This window comes from Triplophysa rosa, unplaced genomic scaffold (assembly GCF_024868665.1).
Source record: "Triplophysa rosa unplaced genomic scaffold, Trosa_1v2 scaffold1_ERROPOS8542417, whole genome shotgun sequence".
Classification (NCBI taxonomy): domain Eukaryota; kingdom Metazoa; phylum Chordata; class Actinopteri; order Cypriniformes; family Nemacheilidae; genus Triplophysa; species Triplophysa rosa.
The window spans coordinates 165,593-191,647 of NW_026634217.1; the positions used below are offsets into that span (position 1 = coordinate 165,593).

At 40.1% G+C, this 26,055-nt stretch overlaps 1 protein-coding gene across 1 annotated transcript; it reads left to right on the top strand.

Annotated features, from left to right (window-relative positions):
• Window positions 1–448: 448 nt before the first annotated feature.
• On the top strand, window positions 449–8,573 carry LOC130549967 (uncharacterized). Its single transcript, XM_057327294.1, has 6 exons — window positions 449–905; window positions 1,953–2,126; window positions 2,208–2,381; window positions 2,583–2,747; window positions 2,855–2,901; window positions 5,244–8,573. The coding sequence occupies exons 1-6, from the start codon at window positions 694–696 to the stop codon at window positions 5,771–5,773; spliced, it is 1,302 nt and encodes a 433-aa protein (XP_057183277.1). The 5' UTR covers window positions 449–693; the 3' UTR covers window positions 5,774–8,573.
• The last annotated feature ends 17,482 nt before the right edge of the window (window positions 8,574–26,055 follow it).

The window sequence follows — 26,055 nt, forward strand, 5'->3', positions numbered from 1 at the left end:
GCCCAAGGTTCCCACAACTCTCCCGAGAGACCAGGTGGAGAACCTGCAGGCGCTCCCCACCGGGGAGGAAGACCCAACCTATCCGTGTTGTGCCCAGTACGCGCACGGCGCCTCTACTTGGACCGCACGCAGAGCCCAGAAGCTCTGAGCAGCTCTTTGTATGTTTCGGAGGTCAGCAGAAGGGAGGGCTGTCTCCAAACAGAGGCTGGCGCACTGGATCGTGGATGCCCTCGTTAGGGCATACCGATCTTATTTCGCCCCTGCCCGTTGGAGGTGAGGACACCCCTCGTGGGCACTGGCTCAGAGCGCCTCTCTGGCAGACATCTGCAGAGCTGCGGGTTGGGCTATGCCTAACAACTCCGTGAGGTTCTAATACCTACGCGCGGAACCGGTGTCAGCCCGCATCCTGGCAAGGTGTGGGACCGGCAGCCGGTAGGGCATAGTTTGGCACGAGGCGCTGATGGGCGGCAGGTGTGCCGCTCTGATTTCCTCCATCTCCATGGCGACGCTGATTGTGCCAGGGGTGACTCGTCACAGTTGGTCTTCGTGTGTGTTTTTAGACGCAGCTTGCGTCATCACTGAGTTGAAGACGCACAAAGTAGTAAGTCGTTGTACGGAGAGGAGGAGGAGTCGTCGTCGTCGTCGTCGTCTAGCTGAAGCAATTGATTGTTCTGTCTTAGAAGTTTTGATAAAATGGAGGACCATGCGTATTGTGCACAAGAGCCGACAGAGCGTGAATCTCCGTCGTCAAAGAAGCACAAACGTGATGCTGCCAGACGAGTTAGAGACAAACGGCGGCAGAAATCCAGGATAAACATCGGTGTATCTATTACCAGATGGAAGGCAGTGTTGAAAGACAAATGTTTTCAAGGCGATGCCGAAGTTGCCTGTTTTCTGCTAGACTGGTGAGATAATTCAACATTTTCAATGTTTCCACTTTTTCAATGTTTACCAAACAACTGTTTTGTTGAAACGGTAACGTTAGCATTTTATACAAATGGCCATATAATCTCCGAATAATGTTTTTCCGTCCCTGCGGTACATACCCCGGTTGTTCCTGACTTTACAAAGGGGGAGACAAACGTCTACTAACTTACACCTAACTGCCTATGTCGCTGTCAGATCAAACGCTTTGAACAGCGTTGCTATTTACGATTAGCTAACTTTAGTTACTTCACTACTCTCAGCGTGTACTAGATAGCACGCAAGAAATATATCTAATTATAGAATTGCAACAGTAACTTTCGCAATAGAATACATGTTAAATGATTAATTACGTTAATATATTGCCTTACCTTTGTAAAGAAACATCGTTGCTTATATCACTGCTATCCGCGGTCTCAGTAGACGACATCTTTTTTTACTGTTGCGGCCACCGTCGTAATTCGAAAGGGAGGGGTGGGCAAATGACTGACAGATTTAGAAATAGGCCTTTTGTGTACATAGAAAAAGTCTTAGATCTTTGAGTTCAGCTCATGAAAAATGGGGGAAAAAACAAAAGTGTTGCGGTAATAATTTTGTTCAGTGTAATTAACTAATGGTAATAAACCTTATTGCAAAGTGTTCAATAAATTATTGAATTAATTGAATGTAGTGACCTATACTAAAATACCATTTGACCAAACATTTCAAATCATTATTCTCTCTCAAAAGTACCATATAATTCCCCAGTGACAATAGATATTAAGATGACACACTTTTGTTAATCTAAATGGGGGAAAGTGCAATGCTTGATACATCCTTAGAGTAAAAAGAGCCAATCGTCAAAAGATGATTCTGGTGTGGGGCTCTGGAGTGTTGAGAGGTACTTACTAGTCTTTGTGCATATGCAGTAAGCTAAAGCAACCTAAAATATGTTACTGGGGCTTTTTGCTTATATAACCATTATAAACATGACCACCAAAAGAAGACTGATTGTTCAGCTGTAATAGTCTGTTGTTTATCACTTTTAGGCTGGCGGGTTGTAATTTCCTGCCAGAATCCTGCAAAATGTTGGCCTCATCTCTCAAGTCAATAAACTCAACCCTGAGAGAACTGAATCTGAGCTACAATAAAATAGGTGATAGTGGAGTCGGTTATCTCTGTGCTGGACTTATAAGTCCCAACTGTAGACTCCAGATACTAAAGTAAGTACTGTCTATTTATGATAGTGTTCAGATTTTTTTATTTGCTTATTTTGGTTTGTGGTCTAATCAACCTCTTCCCAGGTTGAAGCGCTGTGGCCTTACAGAGTCTTGCTGTGCAACTCTGTCATTAGTTTTGAAATCACCTAACTCAAAATTGATTGAGTTAGAGCTGAAATGCAATGACCTGCAGGATTCTGGTGTGAAAAAGCTCTCAGGTGGACTGGAGAATCCACAATGTAGAATAGAGAAACTGGGGTAAGTGCAACTACAATGACATAATATGTCTAATACTGTTCAAGGGTTGTGAATAGTCATCTATAGTTTTTGACAAGCATCATTATTGCCATCATGCAGATTTGAACCATGATTATGAATCCTGTGGCTTTGGTCTGTTTTGTGCTTAAAACTTTTAATAATTCTGTCTAGAAACACAATTACTTTAAAAATTGTCTTCAGATTGTCAGGTTGTATGATCACAGAGGAAGGGTGCAGGTCTTTAGCCTCAGCTCTGAACTCAAACCCTGGTCATCTGAGAGAGCTTGATCTGAGCTACAACCACCCTGGAGACTCAAAGGAAGAATTGTTCCCTGCTAAACAACAGGATCCACATTTTAAACTGAAGTATGTCCTGATCACAAACAATTTTCACAGATTACATTATTATTATAAGTTTCTGTTTTATTGAGCAACTGAGTATGTTTAAAAAAAGTGTTTTCTTTTTTGCTCAGTCTTGACTATGGAGGAAAGGGTCGAATGGAGCCCTGTCTGCGAAAATGTAGGTATCTTAGCCACAGCATATTCACTAAATATACATTACATTTACTCATTTAGGAGATGCTTTCATCCAAAGAAACACCCAAATAAGGCAAACATTTAAAATACACAATAAGTATAGGGCACAAAGCAACATATACAAGAATGGTTATAAAATTGCTAGATATTAATAAGATACGCCACTGCTTTTACAATGAATTCAATTGATAAAGACTGACAATTATTTCTACACAGTGTCTTGTAAGGCCCATTCTCACATATACAATAAACAAAATACATTTTAATAATAAACAAAAGTTGATAAACAAAAGTTATGTTACAGCTAATGTCAGGCTTAAATGTTTTTGGGAAATATCAAGCGTAGCGTCAGTTCTGGCAGGTCACGTGAGTCTAGCTTGTATCAGCCGATCACATCAGGTGCAGCTAATCAACATTAACCAATAGTCATACAACACATACTAGACTGCCCCTTTTGAAATAAAAACAGCATATTGTCACTGTCGGGCGGAATCCTCGCATCTCCAAAACCATTATTTTTCAGGAAATTAAAAAACTGCATATTTTTTGAGTTATTAAACATTGTATCGTTAAAGTTGGTATTATACCTTATATTGCTATCATATACTGTTGTGTACCAACATTAACACAACATTTCCCCAAAACCATGTTTAATCGGAGATACAAGGTTTATGACTTGTGAGCAGGGAGACACGAGATTACGCTGTCATTGATAAGAATGGTACGGACACAGACGTCGCTGCTGCCAGCAGTGTTCATCAAAGTCTGCGGTTGCGTTGAACCTTTTGACAAGAGACGAGGCTTTAAGAGCTAATGAAAGCTAATGATTGTGGTTACATACATCTTCCTAAACTCTATTTTAAACTTTAGAGCTATGAGTGATGCAATACCAAAATAAAACGTTAAACAGGCTGTCTAATATAGGAGGAAATTAATCTGCACGCAAATAAAGTCAGCGGTCGCGTTGAGCCTCTTGACAAGAGAAAAGGCTTCAATCGTTAACCAAAGCTAACGACTGTAGTTACATACATCTTCCTAAACTCTATTTTAAAGGTTTAAGAACTATAAGTGATGTAATACAAAAAACGATGAGCTGACTAGGCTGTCTATAATAGGCGGAAATTAGCCGAATCTGCTCGCAAACTTACCTTTGTGGCTCACGGGCTTCCTTCTGCACCGAAGCATTACAGCTATCGGTTTTTAACAAAACAGGCCTACTCAAATGTACCTAACCTAACTATTTTCACTCGTTATTGTCTAAAAAACTTTCAATCAGGAGACGTAATGCCGAGAAGCTCCCGCGGAGTGAAGAAGAGGTGGAGTTACGAGACTTTTCAGACAGTTGAAGTGTCCAATGGAGTTAAGAGATTTGCTCTCAAGCTATTTTCAACACTTTAGATTGGTTAATAATTTGTAAAAAAAAATAACAGACCCACATGGGGACTGACCAATAGCAACGATTTGTGAAAAAATATGAAATTTACCAAATTTGGACATCGGAGGTTTCCGCCCGACACCGACGATATGCAGGTTTGGTATGTTTTGATGCTGGTTTGTGCTGGTTTAAGCTGGTCATGTGCTGGTTTAAGATGGTCCTGTGCTGGTCCTTAGCTGGTTTCAGATGGTCAAACCAGCATCAAAACATACCTAACCCAGCATATGCTGTTTTTTTCAACAGGGGCGTCCTAATTAAGTTGCCTTTCTCTGCTCCTTATCAGCTGCTTAATCGTGCCTCACTAAAAACCCACCTCCATCTCCTCCATATCTGCCTGTATCTGTCGGATCATTTTAATTTAATCCGGTTACGCATCATGAACTGTTCTGGTTCCCCAGGTGGGGGGACATGTATTGCTGCGCTCCCGCTCTGTTCATGCAAGGCTGCATGGATAGGCGGAGAGTTTGCCATTTTGGACAGTTTCATTCCGCTAACCTAAATATTGCTATTGTTTAAATATTTGACGACAGTGGTCCTGACAGAAATGTTGCTTAGTTTTAATATCTGTCTTCTCCTATTCAAGTAAATAGGATGTTAGTCTTGCATGACTAAAATAGCTGCCCAGAGGCATTGCAAACATGGCCACTGAGTGATTCGACTTTCCCTAAAAGACTTTGACAGTAGGTTAAGGTAGATAACAGGTACAGAAGAGGTGTGTCTCAGTTGTCACAACTAATGCAATTTGCCAGTAGCAAAAAAACGGGAGGGAATGTAAATCTGTAGTTGAGGTATGAGGGTGCCGATCCAGTGACAGTGCTGAAGGTCAGAGACGTGCATTTGATGACTTGAATCTGACCATAAACCACTAACAAAAATGATGTTCTCTGCAGATGCCTTTCAGCTCACAGTGGATAAGAACACATTACACCCACGCCTGATACTGTCTGAGGACACCCAAACAATATCAGAAACTACAGTGGAGCAGAAATATCCTGATCATCCTGATAGATTTAAATTGTTTCCTGAGTTTCTGTGCACAGAGCCTCTGTCTGGGCGGTGTCATTTTGAGGTGGAGTACAAAGGTGGGATTGCGGTGGCAGTGGCCTATAAAACTTTGGATAGAACAGAGCACATAATGGGTGTTAATAACAAGTTCCCCAGTCTTCACTGTCTGGATGGTAATCTGAAACTTTGGCAAAATAATGAGAGTACATGTGAGTTCCCTGTATCTGCCAGGTCGACCAGAATAGCAGTTTATGTAGACTGGGCAGCTGGCAGTTTGACATATTACAGCATTCGTAATGGCACGCTCATTCACCTGCACACACACCACAATTCATTCACTCATGCTTTATACATAGGGTTTATTCTTCTTCCTAACTCCTCAGTAACTCTGTGTCCACGAACACAGATTTTTTGAAGCACACTAGTTTATAGATAACCTTAACACTACCATATATTCATACTAAAAGCTACATAATTTACATTTTTATTTTATGGTGAATTTAAATCAGGCTTATTCCATCAAATAATATTTTTTAACTGATCCAAAAATACATTAAAACATTAGCATTGTGTTGTTTAAACAGGAATATGAACTTGCTTTTGCAGTACTCAAGATATGAAAACATCGCATCCTTTTATTATTATTATAATATTATAATTTTGCTTAAACATGTACCTATAAATAGTATTTTTAGAAAAACTGAAAATAATTATGCATGGTGGCTTAATTTTCTGTGAGAGGTATTGTAATAAGGTTCAATAAAACGGAAGGAAGGAGGCGGGAACCGGCGAACATTCAAAACATTTAATCAAAAATAAATAAATAATAAACAGCAGTAAAACAGGCCGGCAGCCCCTCACGGACGACTGCCGGCCACACAAACAAACAAAACTTAGCATTTCAGGGCCCGGTCCTCTCTCGTCGGCAGTCCTGCCGCTTGTCCTCTTATGCTCCCGAGCTCCCCCGTGAGGCATGCGGGACCGGTGCGCGTACAGCTGATACTCGTTATCACTCACGCCACCGGCCCCGCCTTCCTGCCCCACGGCTCTCGTCCCGCCTTCCTCGCTACAGGTTTGTTTAGGGGTAGGTGAGAATATAGAGTTTGTACAGTATAAAAGTCTTATGTCAACATTTATGTGGAAAGTCTACATAAAACATGAAAACCCAGCTTGTGTACGTGTGTGTATATGTAATTATGCTTTTTAAAGTGATAACGTTATTTACCAAGGTTGCATTTAAATGATCAAAATAATTATTTTTATACATTTACAATTTTTATAGAATAAAAATTACAGTTATACAATTATTATGATACAGAGGACTATTCATATTTTAAATACATGCTATGGTTTAAACTGCTTGTTAAAAAGGATTCTTAGTTTGCAATAATGAGAGCAACTACTTGCATTTTGAAAGTTAATAAAAATATTCAACTGAAGTTTCTCTGTTTCACTTTCTACAGCACTTGTCGTAGGTGTGGTTGAAATTGGTGCTCCTCACTTTCCTGTCCCTATACAAAAGCTTAAACTAACACTGTGTCTACACCGGACACGGCATGGCGCGATTGTGATGCGACAAAAACAGTAAAACGCATTAGAACCCATTATAATTCTAAATTTTGTCCACACTGGATGCGTCGCATGACAGCCCTGTGTTCTGTTTGTGCATAAGGTTTGGATCCTGGCAGCCTTGTTCTAGCCTTGGTTCTTGGTGTCAGGATCTAAAACTTATGCTATGTGTTTTTTTGTTGAGTTTGATGTTGCATGTGTGTGAAAGCACATGACCTCTGGTTGCTGTCCCGTGTTTCCTTGTTAACCATCCAGTTATTAGTTTATGCCCTTCCATTCTGTTTCTTCATTATGAAATCTTCTATTGCTCATGTTTGCTCTATTGTGTGGGTTTGTTTTCTAGATTTGTAAATCTTACCAAATTAAGATACTGCCTGTCTTTTGTTTTGAGTTTAGTCACTTTTGAGTTTTGTTCAGCTTTCTGTTTCACCCACTTGTGGGTATTGATGCCAGCTCTGTTCTGAGTTTGACTTTGTTAAAAACGTTTTTATAATAATAATAACTTTGTTTTGATATAGCGCCTTTAAAGTAGCTTCTCAAGGCACTTTACATAAAACAAGTAAATGATAATACAACACACACACACAAAGAAAAAAACAGGTCATATGCATATATAAATAGATACATAAAAGTCAGGAAAAAGCTAACCTAAAAAAATACGTTTTTAAATAAGATGTAAAAATATTGAAATTCTATGTTTCTATGATGTGCAGAAGCAGTGCATTCCAAAGCCAATGAGTGTAGGATGAAAAAGCCCTGTCCCCTACAGAATGCAACCGTGTCTGTGGGGCTGCCAATAAACCTAATTGTGAGGAGCGTAGATGGCGCTTAGGTGTGTATAAGGTTAAAAGTACAGAAGGTTCTGAGGGGCCAGACCATGCAGTGCCTTATATGTAAGCATGGGGACTTTAAAATCAACTCAGAACCTGACCGGAAGCCAGTGCAGAGACTTTAGAATTGGTATAATATGCACATTTCTCCTGACTCCAGTCAGGATTCTAGCAGCTGAATTTTGCACATATTGCAATTTGTCAAGTGTGGTTTTGGGAACCCCAGCAAGAAGTGCATTGCAATAGTCAATAAGTAAAAAAACAAAAGTATTAATAAGCCTTTCAGTAACAGAAAGGGATAACATAGAGTGGAGTCTAGCAATATTTCTGAGATGAAAATAGGAGTTCTTTACAGTGTACTGAACATACGAGTCAAAAGACAAACTTGAATCAAATATAACTCCTAGATTTTTTAATTTGGGTTTGTTATTCCAAAACAGAGCCATCAACATTTAAAAATAGTGAGCCAGCTTTACGAAGCTGTTGGGAGGTGCCAATAAGCAAGACATCAGTCTTATAACTATTAAGATACAGAAAGTTTTGGGACATCCATGATTTTATCTCAGAAATACAATGTGTTAAAAAACGAACATTACAATTTTGACTAGGCTTAGAGTGAATATAAATATGAGTATCGTCTGCATAAAAGTGATAATTAAGCCCAAGTGATCTTAAAAGCAATCCAAGTGGAAATATGTAAATGCTAAAAAGTAAGGGGCCTAAAATTTAACTTCGAGGAACACCTGTACCGACAAAACCGGTAACCACGCATACATACAAACTGTTGACGATCAGAGAGGTAAGATCTAAACCATGTTATAGCTGTCACTGAATTAAAGTGTTTGTGTTTAAATTTCAGTTACTTTACGAAAGCATTTTGTGGTGAATGTATTTTGTAATATATATTGTGAAATATGTGTTTGGTGATGTAATGTTAAGCCATAATAATTTTGGTAAAGGTGACACCTACAGGTCAGCGAATTTAATGTCAGTTTGAGCATGTCACGTGTTATGACCTTTTGACTTTAGAACCACAAGGAGAAAAGCATGGATTCAGTGTCTGACTTAAACAGGAATATTTGAAAATTAAGCACTAATGTCTCCTGAAATTCTGATTGGATGATGCACACGGTATGTTTATTATGTTTGTATGTTTATTTTGGGGTTTCGTTGTCAATTTATATGTAATGTTCTGTGTATCAATATTGGTTTAATAAGTTGTCTATTTGTCATAAGCTTTGATATGGACAAAACATCGTCATAACAAGTGTCTAAATGTAATTTAGTTCGTTTTTCATTTTCATTGCTTTGGTGCATGATGCTGACCCTTTGGAAGAAAATATAAAGCGTTAAAACATCAGTTGAAGCGTTCATGTTTTATAATCAGAAGAAAATGTTTGGGAGCCGTTATACATGTTAAAACAGTCCCAGAAACACAAAAGACCGTTCCCAGATGTTTGACTAAAAGGTTGTGGTTAACCGTATCAAAAGCGGCACTAAGATCCAGAAGGATAAGAATAGAAAGAGAACCAGAATCAGAGGCTATGAACAGATCATTGGTGACCTTGACCAAAGCTGTCTCAGTACCATGAAATTTTCGAAAGCCAGACTGAAGGAGCTCGAAAAGATGATTTACTGTAAGATGACTCTATAGCTGCAAAGCCACAACACGTTCAATAATTTTTGCAAGAAAAGGAAGATTTATGAAAGTGCTGCCTGCAACTGTGTTTATTCTGGTTTAAACATAATTAAAGATAACATTTATATGGAACTACAACTTTGATTTAGTACCCGTCCACATTAATATGTTTCATTTTGAAAATGCTGTTTTTTTCAACAACAACAACAAAAGTGAGAATGTATTAGTGTGAACAAGGTTTTAATGGGGACTTTTTAATTGGAAATTTCAATTTAAATGTTAGTCAAACACTCTTTGTAGACCCTCAAAAAAAAGGTTCATTGGGGTTCTATATAGAACCTTTTCTTTTAAGAGTTGTAGTGCCTGAGACCGATTAGACACGCAATAACTAGTTATATTTCTTAAATATAACAACAACACCCCTCACCCAACCAGCAAGCTAGACACCAGGGTGTCTACCCCCAATCTGCAACTAACACTAGGCGCAGGACCAGATCTCTGATGACCATAGCAACCCACACCAAACCATCAAGATAAGAGTATTTTACGACCGAATGGAGTGTAGGGAGATGAACTCTCTTTACTCACTTTGGGGACCGACATACAATCCTAAATACATCTATATAGAAATGTAAATATATTCATTTATAACATTTCCATGTATTGATGTGCTTGTTGTTATGTCTGTCTTAAACATTAATCCAAAGTAGTTTGAATGAATGTGTGTATAACTACTAGAATTATTAGATTTTTAGTAACTCTTAACCAAGATGATATGTATATCATGTTTTGTGTCTACGAGCTGCATTTGTGATTTCCTTAATGTTAATGTTTGTTGTGTCTTGGTAACTCTTTTCATATTAATTTTATTAAACTCTTAGAAGTTTTCTTAGTGAACATCCAATCAGCTTCCACATGCAAAACACCATGTGGAAGACAAAGACAATTAACTTTCCCTCCAAAGGTGCCATCTCCTGATTGGGTCAGTCACGTCTGTAGGATGTGACATCCTTACAGCTTAAAAGAGACAACCGTCTCTTCCATTTTGTGCTGTGCTTTCTCTCTTTTCTCTTCACCTGGACCCCTAAGTTTGTGCCAGGCTGTGGCCTTGTCTTTCCATACAGATCCTCTGCATCAAACTGGTTCTCTCTGATCACTTCCAGCCAAGATCTACTGGAGCCTCAACCAACTGCATCAGGACACTTTCTTTCTTTTGATGGGCAAGACATGCAAGTATCATACTAGTCTTATTAATGGATGCATAGAGCATCATTAATCCTTTTATCAAAGGTGCTTTACAAGTAAGAAACTGATGTTTTGTTCCGTCTATTGCTCTTCTGAATATCAAATACTGCTATAAATGTATGCTCTATTCTTCTCTCTGCTTCAACTTAAACCTTATTTCAATGCAAAATTGTATGTGTGTGTATGTTAGATTAGTATGTGTCTAGTCTAGGTAATAAAGTCCTTGTCATGGACAAAGTCCAGAGCAATGTGTGACCAGGGTCGGGAGGGAATGGGAAGGGGCCGGAGCAGACCTGCAGGTGGATGGCGAGAAGTCTTGCTCTGAGCGCAGACCGGGCAAGCCAACATAAACTGTCTGACATCGTCGGGAGCCGATGGCCACCAAAACCGTTGACGTACGCACGCCAGGGTTCCCTTTACTCCTGGATGGCCGACCAGCCTGGAAGAATGACACTACTGGAGGACCTCCGAGCGCAGCCGAGGAAGAACGAACAGCCGACCCGCTGGGCACCCCTCCGGCACTGCACCCTGCGACCGGCCTCTGCCACCCGCTGTTCGATCTCCCAGGCAAGAGCACCGACCACTCTATCCCTAGGAAGGATAGAGTCGACAGGTTCCTCCCTGCCCAGGCTCTCGAACAGACGGGAAAGAGCGTCAGGCTTAATATTCTTGGAACCTGGCTGGTACGACAGGGTGAAGTTGAACCTGCCGAAAAACAGTGCCCAGCGGGCCTGACGAGAGTTCAACCTCTTGGCTGAACGGACATATTCTAAGTTCTTATGGTCCGTCCAGACCATACGACCAGACCAACGGCTGCGTCGAACCCTCCAACCAGTGACGCCACTCACCCAAGGCTAGACGAACCGCCAGCAGCTCTCTGTTGCCGATATCGTAATTCCGTTCAGCAGGGCTCAGGCGATGAGAAAAGAAAGTGCACAAATGCACATTCTCATCATGACTGGCACGCTGGGACAAGACTGCGCCAACCCTGACATCGGAAGCATCGACCTCGACAATAAACTGACGTTCCGGATCTGGAAAACAGAGCACTGGTGCAGAGACAAACCGGGACTTGAGTTTCTCAAAGGCTACCTGAGCGAGGGAGTTCCAGGAGAACGAGACCTTGGTGGAGGTCAACGCAGTGAGTGGTGCGGCCGCTTTTCGCACTTTTCCGCCTTGACGAATAACTGATTCTCGAGAAGGCGCCGGAGAACCCCTCTGACATGTTGGGTGTGTTCCTGGGGAGAGGGGGAAAAAATGAGGATATCATCCAGGTACACAAAGACAAATTGGTTAATCATGTCACCCAACACGTCATTGATGAGGCTCTGGAAGACGGCAGGAGCATTGGTCAGCCCGAACGGAAGAACTAAATACTCGTAATGTCCCGATGGTGTATTAAATGCCGTCTTCCACTCTTCCCCCTCGCGAATGTGGACCAGATGATAGGCGTTGCGGAGGTCTAACTTAGTGAAGACCCGGGCTCCCTGTAAAAGTTCGAAGGCAGACGACATTAAAGGCAAGGGGTATTTATTCTTAACAGTAATCTCGTTCAAACCTCGATAGTCAATACAGGGGCAAAGGGAGCCGTCCTTCTGCACGAAGAAGAAACCCGCACCGGCCGGTGAGGAGGAGGGGCGGATGAGCCCGGCGTTAATAGATTCACGAATATACTTGTCCATGGCCTCTCTTTCAGGACCCGAAAGGGAAAATAACCGACCCTTAGGAGGAGAAGTGTCCGGGAGTAGGTCGATGGCGCAGTTGTAGGGCCTATGTGGAGGAAGGGATGTGGCCCGGGACTTGCTAAACATGGACCGCAGATCGTGGTACTCCCCCGGGACCCCGGCCAAGTCGGCGTCACTAACCTGCAACACAGGAGACACAGAGACAGGAGAGGGAGCAGGACCAAGACAAGACACATGACAAGCAGGGCTCCATGCTAAGACAGAAGTGTTCACCCAATCAATGTGAGGATTATGCTGTGACAACCACGGATGCCCTAATACCAGAGGGTTAGTGGGGGAATCGAGTATGTACTGCTTAATCTTCTCACAGTGATTACCAGACAGAAAAAGGCTTACGTGAGAGGTGACGTGGGTGACGGTGGATAGAGGCAGTCCCGCCAGCATCACGGCTGAGATCGGCGGATCTATGGAGTGAATAGGAATGCCCCACTTCCGAGCCGTGGCCCCGTCCAGTAAATTGCCTTCCGCCCTGGAGTCGATAAGGGCCAAACCAGAGTGGGTTGTGAGGCCAAAGGTGAGGTGAAATGGCAGCAAGGTGCGTGAGTTCGGAGAGGATTCATAGATGGCGCCCACCCGTAATCTCCGTTCTACGGATGGGCGTTGGCTTTTGCCGGGCAGTGAATTACTAAATGACCCACCTTGCCACAATAAAAACAAAGACCGTCCATGAGTCGTTGGTGCTTCTGGGCCGGTGTTAGGCGTGACCGCCCGATCTGCATGGGCTCCGAGTCCGGTTGAGGGTGGTGGGTGGAGTTGGCGTCCCGGCTGGCCTCCCGGATGGTGTCCCAGCTGGACTCACTGCGTTGCCAGGAGGGTGGAGAGGAGCGGCGCCGGCGACGGACAGTTATCCGGCTCTCGACTCGGAGGCAGAGGTTGATCAGCTCCTCCAAATCACGAGGAGAATCCAGTGCTGCAATCTCATCAGCGATGTTGGGGTTAAGGCCATCGAGAAAGCATGCGCGTAGTGCCCCTGCATTCCAGTCACAAGCCGCGGCTAATGTCTTGAAGCGAATAGTATAGTCCATGATCGTGCCTCTTCCCTGGACACACGTGAGAGCTGCGCCGCCACCTCATCACCACGAACCGACCTATCGAACAGGCTAGTCATCTACTCCCGGAACTCTCGAAAAGAACGGCAACAAGGGTCCTGGGCCTCCACACTGCGACCCCCCATTGGCGTGCTTGTCCAGTCAACAAGGTGAGTATGAATGCTATCCTGGTCTCCTCTGTCGAATAACGGCGTGGCTGGAGGGCGAACACCAGAGAGCACTGCGATAGAAACGCCCGACAGGAGTTGGGATCCCCGTAGTAAAGTCGGGGACTGTTGGCATGGGGCTCTGGATCAGTTGAGGCTCCGCGTGGTGGAGAAAATGGTGATCCCACAGCGCCGTTGGTACCACGGAGAAGTTCCGAAACCTGAAGCTGCAACGGTGAGGCGCGACGCCTGTTGTCCCAGCAGAACGCCTTGTTGTTGAAGCGCCGTGCGTTAGGGTTCCGGTCCCGCTGGGTCGTGATGTTGGTCTGACCGTTCTGTCATGGTCGACAAAGCTGAGAGAGACCCATATGCGGGAAAACAAGCTTTATTAGTAATAGGCAACAGTCAATAATCCAAACAGCCAGGGAACACTCAGTCGCGGGAAGCAGAAAGATACACCACCGGAACGGTTGAGAACTCCGAAGAGCTTCGAGAATCCACCGCCGGGGTAAGAGGTCAGTTGTCTGGGTTCGAGGGTCTTCCTCGAACCAACTCTCACGAGGAGAGAGAAGTGGCAGGTCGTGGCGAAGATCGCGCCCCTGATGCGACTGTAGTTAGGTCGGGTGTGGAGCGAGGCCGCCGGCCGGGACGCCAACGGAAACTGCGTAGACAGAGAGCAGACCTGGGACGTGATGGGAGAGAGGTGAGAATACACTGGAAAGGCTAAGGAAAACAGAGTCAAGTGAAGCACGTTCGTGAAGGCAAAATGACTAGAGGAGCTAGGACTCAGGCTATGACTAGGACTGCGGCAAGGCTAAGGCTAAGGCTAAAAAATACTATGGAAATTAACAAGAAGCTATAGGTGAGCCGCAGCAGCACCTAGGTCAGTCTGAGGTGGAAACACACAACGGTCAGACACAGGACAAGAATCATCGAGGGATTATAAAGGAAACCTAGATGGGCTGGAATAGTCAACAGGTGTGGGACAATTGCGGGAACAAGCGGGCTTAATGAGGAAAGTGAGAACAGGAGTGTGAGAGCTGAGTGGAAAAACACCAGTGCAAGGAAAGCCCTAATGGAGACACGAGGGCGGGAACAATGACGCAGACTCCGAGCACGTGGTCAGCTGTCAGTAGACAGTTTCCATGTGCTCGACAAAAACAAGACCGTTCCCATGCAGACAATTACCCCGACCTGACCTGAGTCGTGACAGTCCTGTTTTATTTCACACGTGACGTTGTTTGTAGTTCATGCTCATAATCCGGAGTCCCTAAACATGCAGATTCTTGCTACCTGCTCGTAATGCTAAGTGATTTCCCCAAATCACGAATTTGATCCAGATAAGTATAACTGATCATAACCAGTTAAATTCATCCCAATTTGGGCTGATATTTGTTTCCCTTACAAAGGATGGTGGAGAATATACAGTATGACTTATAATTGTGATCAAAGCTCATGATAATTCTTACAAATTTGGTGAAGAATAGTGTTTAAATAATAATGTTCCTCATTGAATCCCCTACAGAGTGTACAAATTGTTGGATCTCAGCCAGAACAAAATGGGCCAGACTAGCAAACCAGGTTCATTTAAATGCAGCTGGCTAAAGAAAATTATGGAATCAGAGACACTAAAAGGTTAATAAGGGCCAAGATCTGGACCTCTCCACATAGGAGTGACAGCCAGTGACAGAGTGAGTAATGTAAAAAAACAGCATTGCATTATAGAAGTTACATTATGAGTTTAAGATTTTAATACTTTTTGAGAAAATTATTACACAATGAAAATTTATTACATGAATAATGTAATAATGTTATGAGTTACAATGTTGTCTCTTATCTTTAGAAGAAACCTTGGAATATTTCTATGTTGGGTGACCCTTTTGTTTCATAAGCATCATTCATTCATCTACTATAAAATAATCTATTTAAAAATCTGATTTTGAGGCTTCTATATTGAGTAAGTCATATAATCTTCTAATACTTTAAACCACCCATCTCTACAACAGTATACAAAACTGCTAACAGTAATTGTGATATATTTTAAAAGTATGAATTTATAGATTTTTTAAATTTATTCAGTTTTAAAAGTTTCAACAAAGACTCATGAAAAGGAAAATAAATTACATTGACCCACTTGGTAAGTACACAGACAAATAACAGCTTTCTAACAGCTTCTGGAATCAGAAGAGTGTGGTTTAGGCTGCTGATGGGTTATGTCTCACCTCCCCACGGTTAGGGTCATTCCATCAAAGAGTGCTCCAACATGGCTGGCCTGATAGCATTGTGTACTAGATAAATACGGTTTTGTTTGTGACTCCACTGCCCTTTCCTTACCTCCATTTAGAGAAGGGGATCAGGGACCATCAGCACAAATGGACAGCTCAAAGAATAGAGCAATTCCTCCTGGGATGATAATGTCAAAAAAGGGGAGAGTAAAGAAAAAGGAAATGACAGATAAACCAATACATTCATGACGGCAACTCAACTTCTCTTTGCCTATTGACAATGACATGTCCATCAAAAGTCTTTTTTATACATTCGTCCTATTGCAAGTAAACAGGGTTAGTTTCAAGTAACAGCGTGTTTTTTTTAATTCCAGTAGCCTTTAAGTCTATCACAGACATGAACCTGATTTTCAGAATAATTATTGTACATGAGAAGCAGGTGGTATTTGTGGGTGGGACATTTCCATTACCTTGATTCTATTGGCCAATATAAGCAAGTGCAGTATGAGTCATCAACACAAACAGACAGTACGTTTTAAATGTGTATGATGAGTTTAAAATGAAAGGCCATTAAATTTAAAACCATGAAACTGAGCCATTGTCCAAAATATGATTCAGTCTGTTTTTTAACACTGGTATGTACATATTTGCATTATGGTGCTGAAAACCTTTCTTACCCCACAACCAGATTCAATTCACCCATGTGCATCGCTCTACAGTACATCATTACAGAAGTCAAAGTCTGTCCGTAATGCTCGCTGTAAATATGCGCTTTTAATGACAGGCTTTTAATCTTTGAAATTTGATGATATACTTCAGAGGTTCTAGCACAGCCATCTAATTTCATTTTGCCGTAGCATATTTTACATGTATGTATGTATGTGAGACCACATGCTCTTTCCCAAATGAGTGTGAAACGGCAAGTCCAATTCAAGTACTCATGGGCAGTAAATAACATATAATTAAACATATAGAATAATGGCTTTCCTCACAAGAATCATCCTGTCCCACGCAGCTGTCTGAAATCAGAGGTAAAGCGGTAAATATGAGGAAAAACCTCTGAGTAGAGACATGGGCCATTATATCAGACAATGAAGACAATATAAGAGCTTGAGTACCTGATGTATGACATGCATGCTGAGCACATCCATCTTGGATATAGACGCAGTGAATGATATCCATTGATAGGAATTTGTGTTAATTGAGGGAAATGAACAAAATGACTAAACATAAGGGCACATAATGATGTTTCTGCAGTATAATTCAGTGTAATTAATTCAAATCTATAGGACCACACAAATATTTGTGAATCCTTTTTTGAGGATGAAATTCATGGGACAGTTCACCCCAAAAAATTGTGTCATTTACTAACCCTAAAGTTGTTCCAAATCTGTATAAATTTCTTTGTTCTGATGAACACAGAGAAAGATATTTGGAAAAATACTTGTAACCAAACTTGGCCACCATTGACTACCATATTAGGAAAAATTACAATGAGGGCCAAAAGTGCCCCAGAACTGTTTGCTTTCCTACATTCTTCAAAATATCTTCTTTTGTATTCAACAGAACAAATACATTTACAACGATTTTTTCCTACTATGGTAGTCAGTGATGGCCAACAACTGTTTGGTCACAAGCGTTCTTTCAAACAAAGAAATGTATACAGATTTGGAACAACATGAGTAAATGAAGACAGAATTTTCATTTTTGGTTGAACTGTTCCTTTAATGCTTTCACATGTTTCACACAGATACCACATATACCTGATTTGACTATTTTGAGGGTTTTATCATTCTGTGTGATTTTTAATGACTGTTTATCTTTTGTGACTGACATAAAAAACAACAACATAAAAAAACACTGACAGTGTTTCACAGTGTTTAATGATGATGGAACTAATGATGGTGGATGAAATTCAGCCATGCAAGGACAGCAAATGTCTTTAATTAGCTCCATCTGGAATTCAATTCTTAATAAATTTGTCTTTAAAATGGTATTTTTATGACAAAGTGTGCGTGTCATTTGAATTTGAGTCCTAATATAAGATCTGTCACCTGCCACGTTCCCTTGTAAACATTCCATCAATTTCTGCTTCGACAGGCCTTCAGACTATTTGTTAAGAATTTTCAAGATTACATCTTCAAACATGACATGACAAGGTTAATGTATTAGAAGCTCTGATATATGTTTCAGCCTCTATTCAAACACATTCAAATCTATTCAAATAGATGAATGAAAGAATATCTCATAGAATATAGAATATCTCAACTACTTTACAGTTAACAGTCTACATATGCCCACAGAAATCCTGGATGTGTCCTTTGTGTTCGGCCTCAGTGGACCACTGTCATGTGTATCAGGTTAATGTCACGCAAGAACATTATTTACACTTTTCCCTGATGCGATTTTGAACGATAGAGCTGTTGCCGAGGAATGGCAAACATATTCCCAGGCTTCCATGCTTTTCCAGCAGCACTCCGATGGATATGGATATATTTTTACCGTCGAGGTGAAAGGTCAGGCCAGGCAATTTGAACCAATTTGAACATAAGCCAACAAGAACTGTTCAATCACGTGGTAAATGTTTTCATATCTCGCAGAGTCCTTGAACTCAGAAGGTGACCATTTCACCTCTAAAAAAATCATTCATTTTTGAGTGTATTTTCACATCTAATGGAATTTCTTATGACACTATGTCTATAGGCGGTAAACCTTCCAATCTTCCCTCACCATGCTATTTACATAAAAAGTCAAACAAAACGAATGACATTTCTTTGTAGTGTCAAGCTACAATGTGTGCATTGTTAATAGGTGCAGAGAAAAATAAATGTACAGAGTCCAAACAAATGTTTTGGTGTGTAGCGCTTTAAAGGGGTCTTGTGTCAGAGGTGTGACCTCGCTCTCAACGAAACAAAGCCGCCTTCTGTCAGGCCAGGGAAATGAAACATGGTTATCACCAGCCCTGGAGACCTACGCTGTGCTCCTGTGACATGTGGCAGCCGGGTCTATTTCAAAGAGGAAACACTAGGCAAATGAAAACTTAATATATATGTTAATGAAAATACCAAATAAAACAGCATGTGAACTCACACAGAGGTCAACAGAATCTATCTATCTATCTATCTATCTATCTATCTATCTATCTATCTATCTATCTATCTATCTATCTATCTATCTATCTATCTATCTATCTATCGTGGTGGTGGTTTTTCTAGACATGTTATTGAGTTTTCTTATATTCTAAATATATTACAGAGTTTTCTTATATAAAATAGTTTTCTTATATAAAATAATACATTTAAAGGTAGTTATAGAGTTCATGTACTTTTCTGATCTTAACAAGGGCTATGGGCCTTATGTATGAGTTTGAACACTTGGACACCTGTGTACACCAAATATCTTATCACACTAAGACAGGAACTGCACGTACACCACACACACTTTTGTAGAGAAGTTTAATTAAAAACGCTGGGTTGCTTATTCTTACGCTAAACAATGAGCTCATTTTTAATAAAACCACACTCTTTTTGTAGAGGAGTTTAACTTATCGCATACAGCCAAGGACGCTGGGGTGCTCATTATCACTAAACCATGAGTTCATTTTTTAAAACCAATGTTAAATCATGTATCGTCCGAAAAGCCCCCGGAAAGGTGTCAAGATAAAGAGCACATGATATACGTATGTGTTGATTGAGAGGCGCTCCCTACGATTAAATCCTAATATGGTAGGCCAGAAATATAACTGTAACGTGAAATGTAACTGTAGCGAGTGATAAGGGGATGGACTAATAAAAATAAGTGATGTCATGTAAAACCTGGTTGGTAGAAGATGATGTCAGGTAAAACATGATTGGTTTGAACTGTGATAACAACTTGAGAACAATGTATAAAAGATGGAGTCAGACGTGTATTCATTGGACATCATCAGATGAACTCTGTATGTTGATTGCTCGAGCAAATAAAGATTGAAAACTCTTGAAACCTGGCTCTCTGGTCTTCGTGAATTCTTTCTACATTGGCTGATCGACTTTTCGCCATGACAATATCTATCTGTCTGTCTGTCTGTCTCTGTCTGTCTGTCTGTCTGTCTGTCTATCTATCTATCGATCTACTCCATCCATCCACTGATCCATCTATCTCTTATAATTTGTAGGTCTGTATGTTTCTTTTGCATTATGCCCTCAAGAAACATCATACATTTGATTATAGATATGCCATAGAAATGTAGGACAATGATTGACTTTGATTGACAGTCTAATCAACCCATGACACAAGATATAAAAAGCAGAGGCGTGACTTCTTTTATTTGTCTGACAATGACACACAAAGACACAAAATACAAATCAAAATGTTTAACATTGATCCGATGTTATTTTCCCTTAGAGTTTAAATGATTGTATTTACCCTCACAGTGTAACTTCCCCACAATTAGTTCTCTAGTGTGTGTGTGTGTGTGTGTGTGTGTGTGTGTGTGTGTGTGCGTGCGTGCGTGCGTGCGTTCGTGCGTGCGTGTGTGTGTGTAAAAGAGTAACATGAGGTCTGCACATAACACATGACTATGACCTCTACTGTTTGCTCGTGAATAATGGGGACTATTAGTCTGTTGGTAGAACACATTCAGAGAAGCAGTCATTCTGGTCTCGGCTTCCTGCTACAAAAGACACTGATGTGTTGCCATGTTTTGCATACTTCGCCCTCAAAGCGTGTGGCTAGTATGGAAGGTTAAGTGGGAAGGGTAGGAATGGCTCTATTTGTTACAGTAATGTCCCTCGCGGTAATATTCATTCCCCACATGGTGTTTTTTGTGTGGAGGGCATCATTTATTCCTGCCTTTTTTATCCAAACAAATATATTTAGATTCCTGCTATTCATTTCCCATTACCCCCACTGTTGCTATGATGTCAGAGCGAAACCTTTTCCATCCTGATTTAACCACTTGAGGTCAGATAACTAGATCAAACTTTTATTAGGTTGAATGAGTTTTCGTAGGTGTGCTCAAAGCCATTCACAGGCAGGCATAATTTGAAATTACGAACATCTGTCATCTAATTTCTGTTTGCTGGTCTGTTAATTGTTGTAGAAACACTAATCGCTAGAAAGGACATTAGAAAAGTATTCCTTCGGCGTTGGATTTTGTAAGCTATTATATAATAACGAGGTAGTATATTTTTTTAAACAAACATTATTACATAATACGTTAAATAATATTTCAGGTGAAAACCTATCATTTGCATCTGTGGTGTGATGTTACGAACCTCATTCCTCAGTTAGCAAAACCAAACAAAGAATAACTTCTTATATACATTGGAAAATATAAAGAACTGCAAGCATTAAACCCTCCGGGTCTCTTAGTTAAGGAGTCACACTTGGCTCCTTCGCAGTCAAAAGTCACCGAAGCCCTAAAATGTAAATTCTTTTTTTTAGGAAACTTATTGTAATGCATTTTTGTTCAACATATTTTGCATTTTGAGAGAATTTTGTGGTACTAATTAATATTTATGCAATAATTATTATGCATTTTCTCCCCTTCAAAAACAAAACAGTTAAAAAAAAGATTTAAACATCATTTTTCAATTACAGTTTTTCTCAGTTGCTTTGGAGCATTTCTCAGATCAGAAATTAAAATCTCAAAACTAGTTTTTCAACCACCACATCCTCTTGTCACGTGTGCACATCAGAAAAGTTGCAATTGCTTTAGTACATTCATGCAATTGATTATGTACAATTGTCTGTTGTTTCCTACATTATCAGTTGCTATTGTCACGTTGCTCAAAATGTATCATATAGTTCTCTGTCCAATTGTCTTACCCCTCTAAACATCACACTTGTAAGAAAAAATGGTTACAATGGCCCCAAGCCAGATATTAGAGTGCATATTAGTATACCTCAAATGTAGCTACATATTTGTACCAACTGTAGGCTACATATATGCACCTATAAAACATATTAGGACTTTCAAAGGGTACCAGTGACAGCGTGGGATCATTTTTAAGTGTAAACATGAAATGTTGATTTGAAAATAAGAGAGTGATATAATAGGTTTGAAATATCACAGCTTTGTAGGAAACAGGCTGTCATAATACAAAAAAATGTTTCCTTAGAGAATGTCACTATTCTCCAATAAGAAAAATGCATTCCTGAGACCTGTGTAAATTGTCTAAATAATGAAAACTATTATAATGTCTTGCAGATTCTCATATTGCTAAATGAGTGTCGACCATTAAATGGTCATAACTGTTCTCACACAAATATAAATGAAAAATCACCTAATCGGTGTACGCCCTCCCAGATTAAAGACAGGATTTTTATTCAATGTCCTTCTGATTCGCCACATGTCCACATCATCCGTGCTGTCCCCTGAATGGCAAGTTAATGTTGCTCCAAATTAAATCATATCTCTATTGCATTAAATCAAGCTCTATTTATTATGCTGACAGTATCATGCGCTGCTTTATAGCTTTCATGAGGAGAGAGACAAGATGTTAAAGGGTAAAAAATGACGAAGGGAGGTGTCAAGCAAGGACAAAATTATTACGGGCCAGAGAACAGATTAAGACTCTGTAAGAGCAATACTGGTCTTTTACAGCATTTCGCGATCTGCGTGTATAAAGAGGCTGGGGAAAATGAAGTCATAAGCCACACATGACTTTATCGAATAGTTCATATCAGCGTTTGACCTTTTTTTTAATTATTTTTTGAAAAGCACACATAAGCTTAAAGAAATGTGTTATCTGAATTATAATTAAATCAACTCTTGCATCACGTGATGATTTGTGTGAAATGAAATGAGAAAGCATTAATGCATTCTGAGGGAACGTCACCCTCCATTCATTAATTCATCACCTAAAAGCAAAGTATTGATTTTTCAAATGGTTTTACAAATCTGTAAAACATCCAGTGGGGTAGTTAAAAGATTGTGGTGCTTTAATAAATCACGCAGAAAGGGCGAAGGTTACCACAATGTAGGCCTACTCTGCACTGGAGCAAACAAGGCCTGTCAAAATTTAAAATTTGTCATTAGTCTTTTAAATAGTTGTTAACTAAATGTCTTTAGTTGTAAAGTAGCAGCAATTGAGTGAAACATACAGAGGAAATAGAGAACATGGATGCTAAAGCATAGAGTAGATTTATTTTAATTACAAATCGATATACATTGTGTTTAAATGATCGCTTGCTGTGTTAGCTACATGCTAACGACTGAAATATCGCTGTAATACGTATACAATAAACCAGCAGGGAAACCTGTATTAAACCTTGTTCAATTTACGATCTTCAATTTACACATACACTTACATCTAACAGTTTAATAATTAAACACTCTCTAGCCAACTAGGAAGTTATTAAAGAAAAACATAAAGCAATTAAATTTAAGAGCGAAAAAATAATGAAGAAAGATGTGGTTGATGCAGTCATTATTCTGAAACACAGGAGGCGATACACAGAGCGTGAATCATGGGACGGGCTGTAATTACTTGAATATAGCCGGTGTGCTGCATACATTTGCATGATCTCTATGACAAATGCCCCTTTTAGAACATGTCATAGGACTCTTGTGTCAGGAAACGCCGGTGTGCATATAAATCTAACAGCTCCATCTTCTAGACTACATAATTACATCAAATGGAGGAATTAGTGCTTTCCTACACAGCGAAAGTCCCAGTGCCCCTCAATTTCTCAAACACCATGGTGTGGTGATCCCCACATGGACTCTGGTGAAGGAACATTGGAAAGAATTGTGTTCCTGTGTGTGGTTCATAAATCTGCTTTGTGGTGGTTTGCTTGTTAATCTTTTAATTTTAAGGTCTCAGACTTTAGTATTCAAATGCTTAGATGATTATGAGATCTACAGTGATGGTGGTAATGGTGACGATTATGTACATATGAAAATGTGACAGCTATTGATGATAATGGTGATGTGAAAAATGACAATGATGGTAATATGATGATGATTGTTAAAGGGACAGTTCACCCAAAAATGAAAATTCTGTCATCATTTACTCAACCTCGAGTTCCAAATCTGTATAAATTTCTTTGTTCTGATGAACACAGAAAAATATATTTGGATGGATGCTTGTAACCAAACAGTTCTTGGCCACCATTGACAACAATAACAGGAAAAATTGCAATGGTAGTCAAAAGTGCCGCACAACTATTTGCTTCCCTATATATTCTTTAAAAGATCTTCTTTTGTGTTTAACAGAACAAAGAAATTGATAAAGCAAATGTTCCTACTATGGTAGTCAATGGTGACTAAGAACTGTTTGGTTACAAGCATTCTTTCCATATATCGTTCTCTGTATTCACAAATAAATGGATACAGATTTGGAACAACTTAAGGGTAAATTAAGACAGAATTTTCATTTTGGGGTCAACTGTTCTTGTAAGTGTATGATGATGTGATGATGATAATTATCATATGTGACCCTGGACAACAAAACCAGTCTTATGGGTCAATTTTTCGAAATTGAGATTTTTACATAATCTGAAAGCTGAATAAATAAATGTTCTATAGATATATGAGTTGTTAGAATAGGACAATATCTGGCTGAGATACAACCGTTTAAAACTCTGGAATCTGAGAGCGCAAAAAAATCATAATATTGAGAAAATTGCCTCTGAAGTCGTTAATCGGGCACTGTGGCAGACCATCCGTTTTTATATATTTAAGGTAGGAAATTTACAACATATCTTCATGGAACATGATCTTTACTTAATATCCTAATGATTTTTGGAATAAAAAAATCAATAATTTTGACCCACACAATGTATTTTTGTCTTTTACTAAAAATGTTCCCGTGCTATACTTAAGACTGGTTTTGTGATCCAGGGTCACATATAAAATAATGGAGATATAAAATAATAATGATAAAGATATAAAGATGAAGCAGATATGGTGATATGGTGAGGATTTAGAATGTGATGATGTCATGTAATTGTTGACGATGACAAATATGGTAATGATGGCGATGATAATGAAACACATGATAATGGTGATGATTTTGGTGATGATGGTAGTGGCGGTGGTGGTAATGATATTGGATGTACAGTATGAGAATCCTAAAGGCTTATCCCTCAAACAAACAGCATGATGAATGGAAAACTCTGGTATGTGGATACAGCACACTGTGTGTAGTGTGAAATGATATACTGTTGACTACATTAAGCATAATGACTGCATACATGTCACTTTGAAGATAATAAATTGTGAGTTATGTCTTATTAGTATCAGTTTGTCAAAGCTTCCTCTGCCTAGTTTGTATTCCTTGTCATATCTTTTCAGCTACTAGCACCTAGATGTGGAAGCCTGGGAATCAGTGATGTATACATCTCGCATAATGCTTTAGTCAGGGCTTTTTTACCGAGACGTGATCGTACTTTACATGCTCACACTGTGACAGGAGCTTCAAACAAAGTGAACAAAGGTCCTTCACAATTCTGCAGTGTGTGACTTAAATTAAGAAAGAAATGAATGACAACAGTGTGCGTCTGATATATTATCTAATGTTTTATTTTGGAAACTGGAGCCAAAGTTCATGTTTCGTATTCTGTGTTGATTGGCGAAAGCTTTATAGTTGTGTACAGTGGTGCCAATGCAATTCTAACTCAGCTACAATGGAACACAAGGCAACAATCTTAGCTGCAATTTTAGGCCACATTCACATACAAAGCCCACCGATTCTGTCCCAGCGCCAATTTCGCACGGAGTACCTGAGTGCGGGCGACCTTTATTCCGCCGTGAAAACGAGCGTTCCGCCTGTTTCCTGAAACGGCACTTTGACAATATCTTATTTTCTAAGGACACTTGCCTGTCAAATGCAATGACTTCAGAAATGACTGATGTGCTCCGCTGAGGACAAGTGGCTATTGATTTTCCATGTCATCCAAACAAAGGATACTGTCTCCTCCGGCGCTGTGAAATACTGTCATCAATGATCATTCACAGTGTGCAGATGTAGAAAGACAACCCTGTTCTTCCTTGCAATCTCTCCATCTGTTCTAAAAAGCCGTTTTGTACCTATTTCTTCTGGCATAACAGCTAGCAATTACCCATATCTTGGTGAGGTCTGGCAATGCCACGATTGCTATACAATCCAGTGGCCGGTGACGTCAATGTTTTTACTGAGGCAATATGGTAACATTCCCATAGATTTGCATAGATCAACTTCTTTGGAATAACATCAGATTTACTATTAGACCCCAAGCGTGTGTATGTCCCGAAAACTCGAGCAAACCTAGAAACTGTAAATTT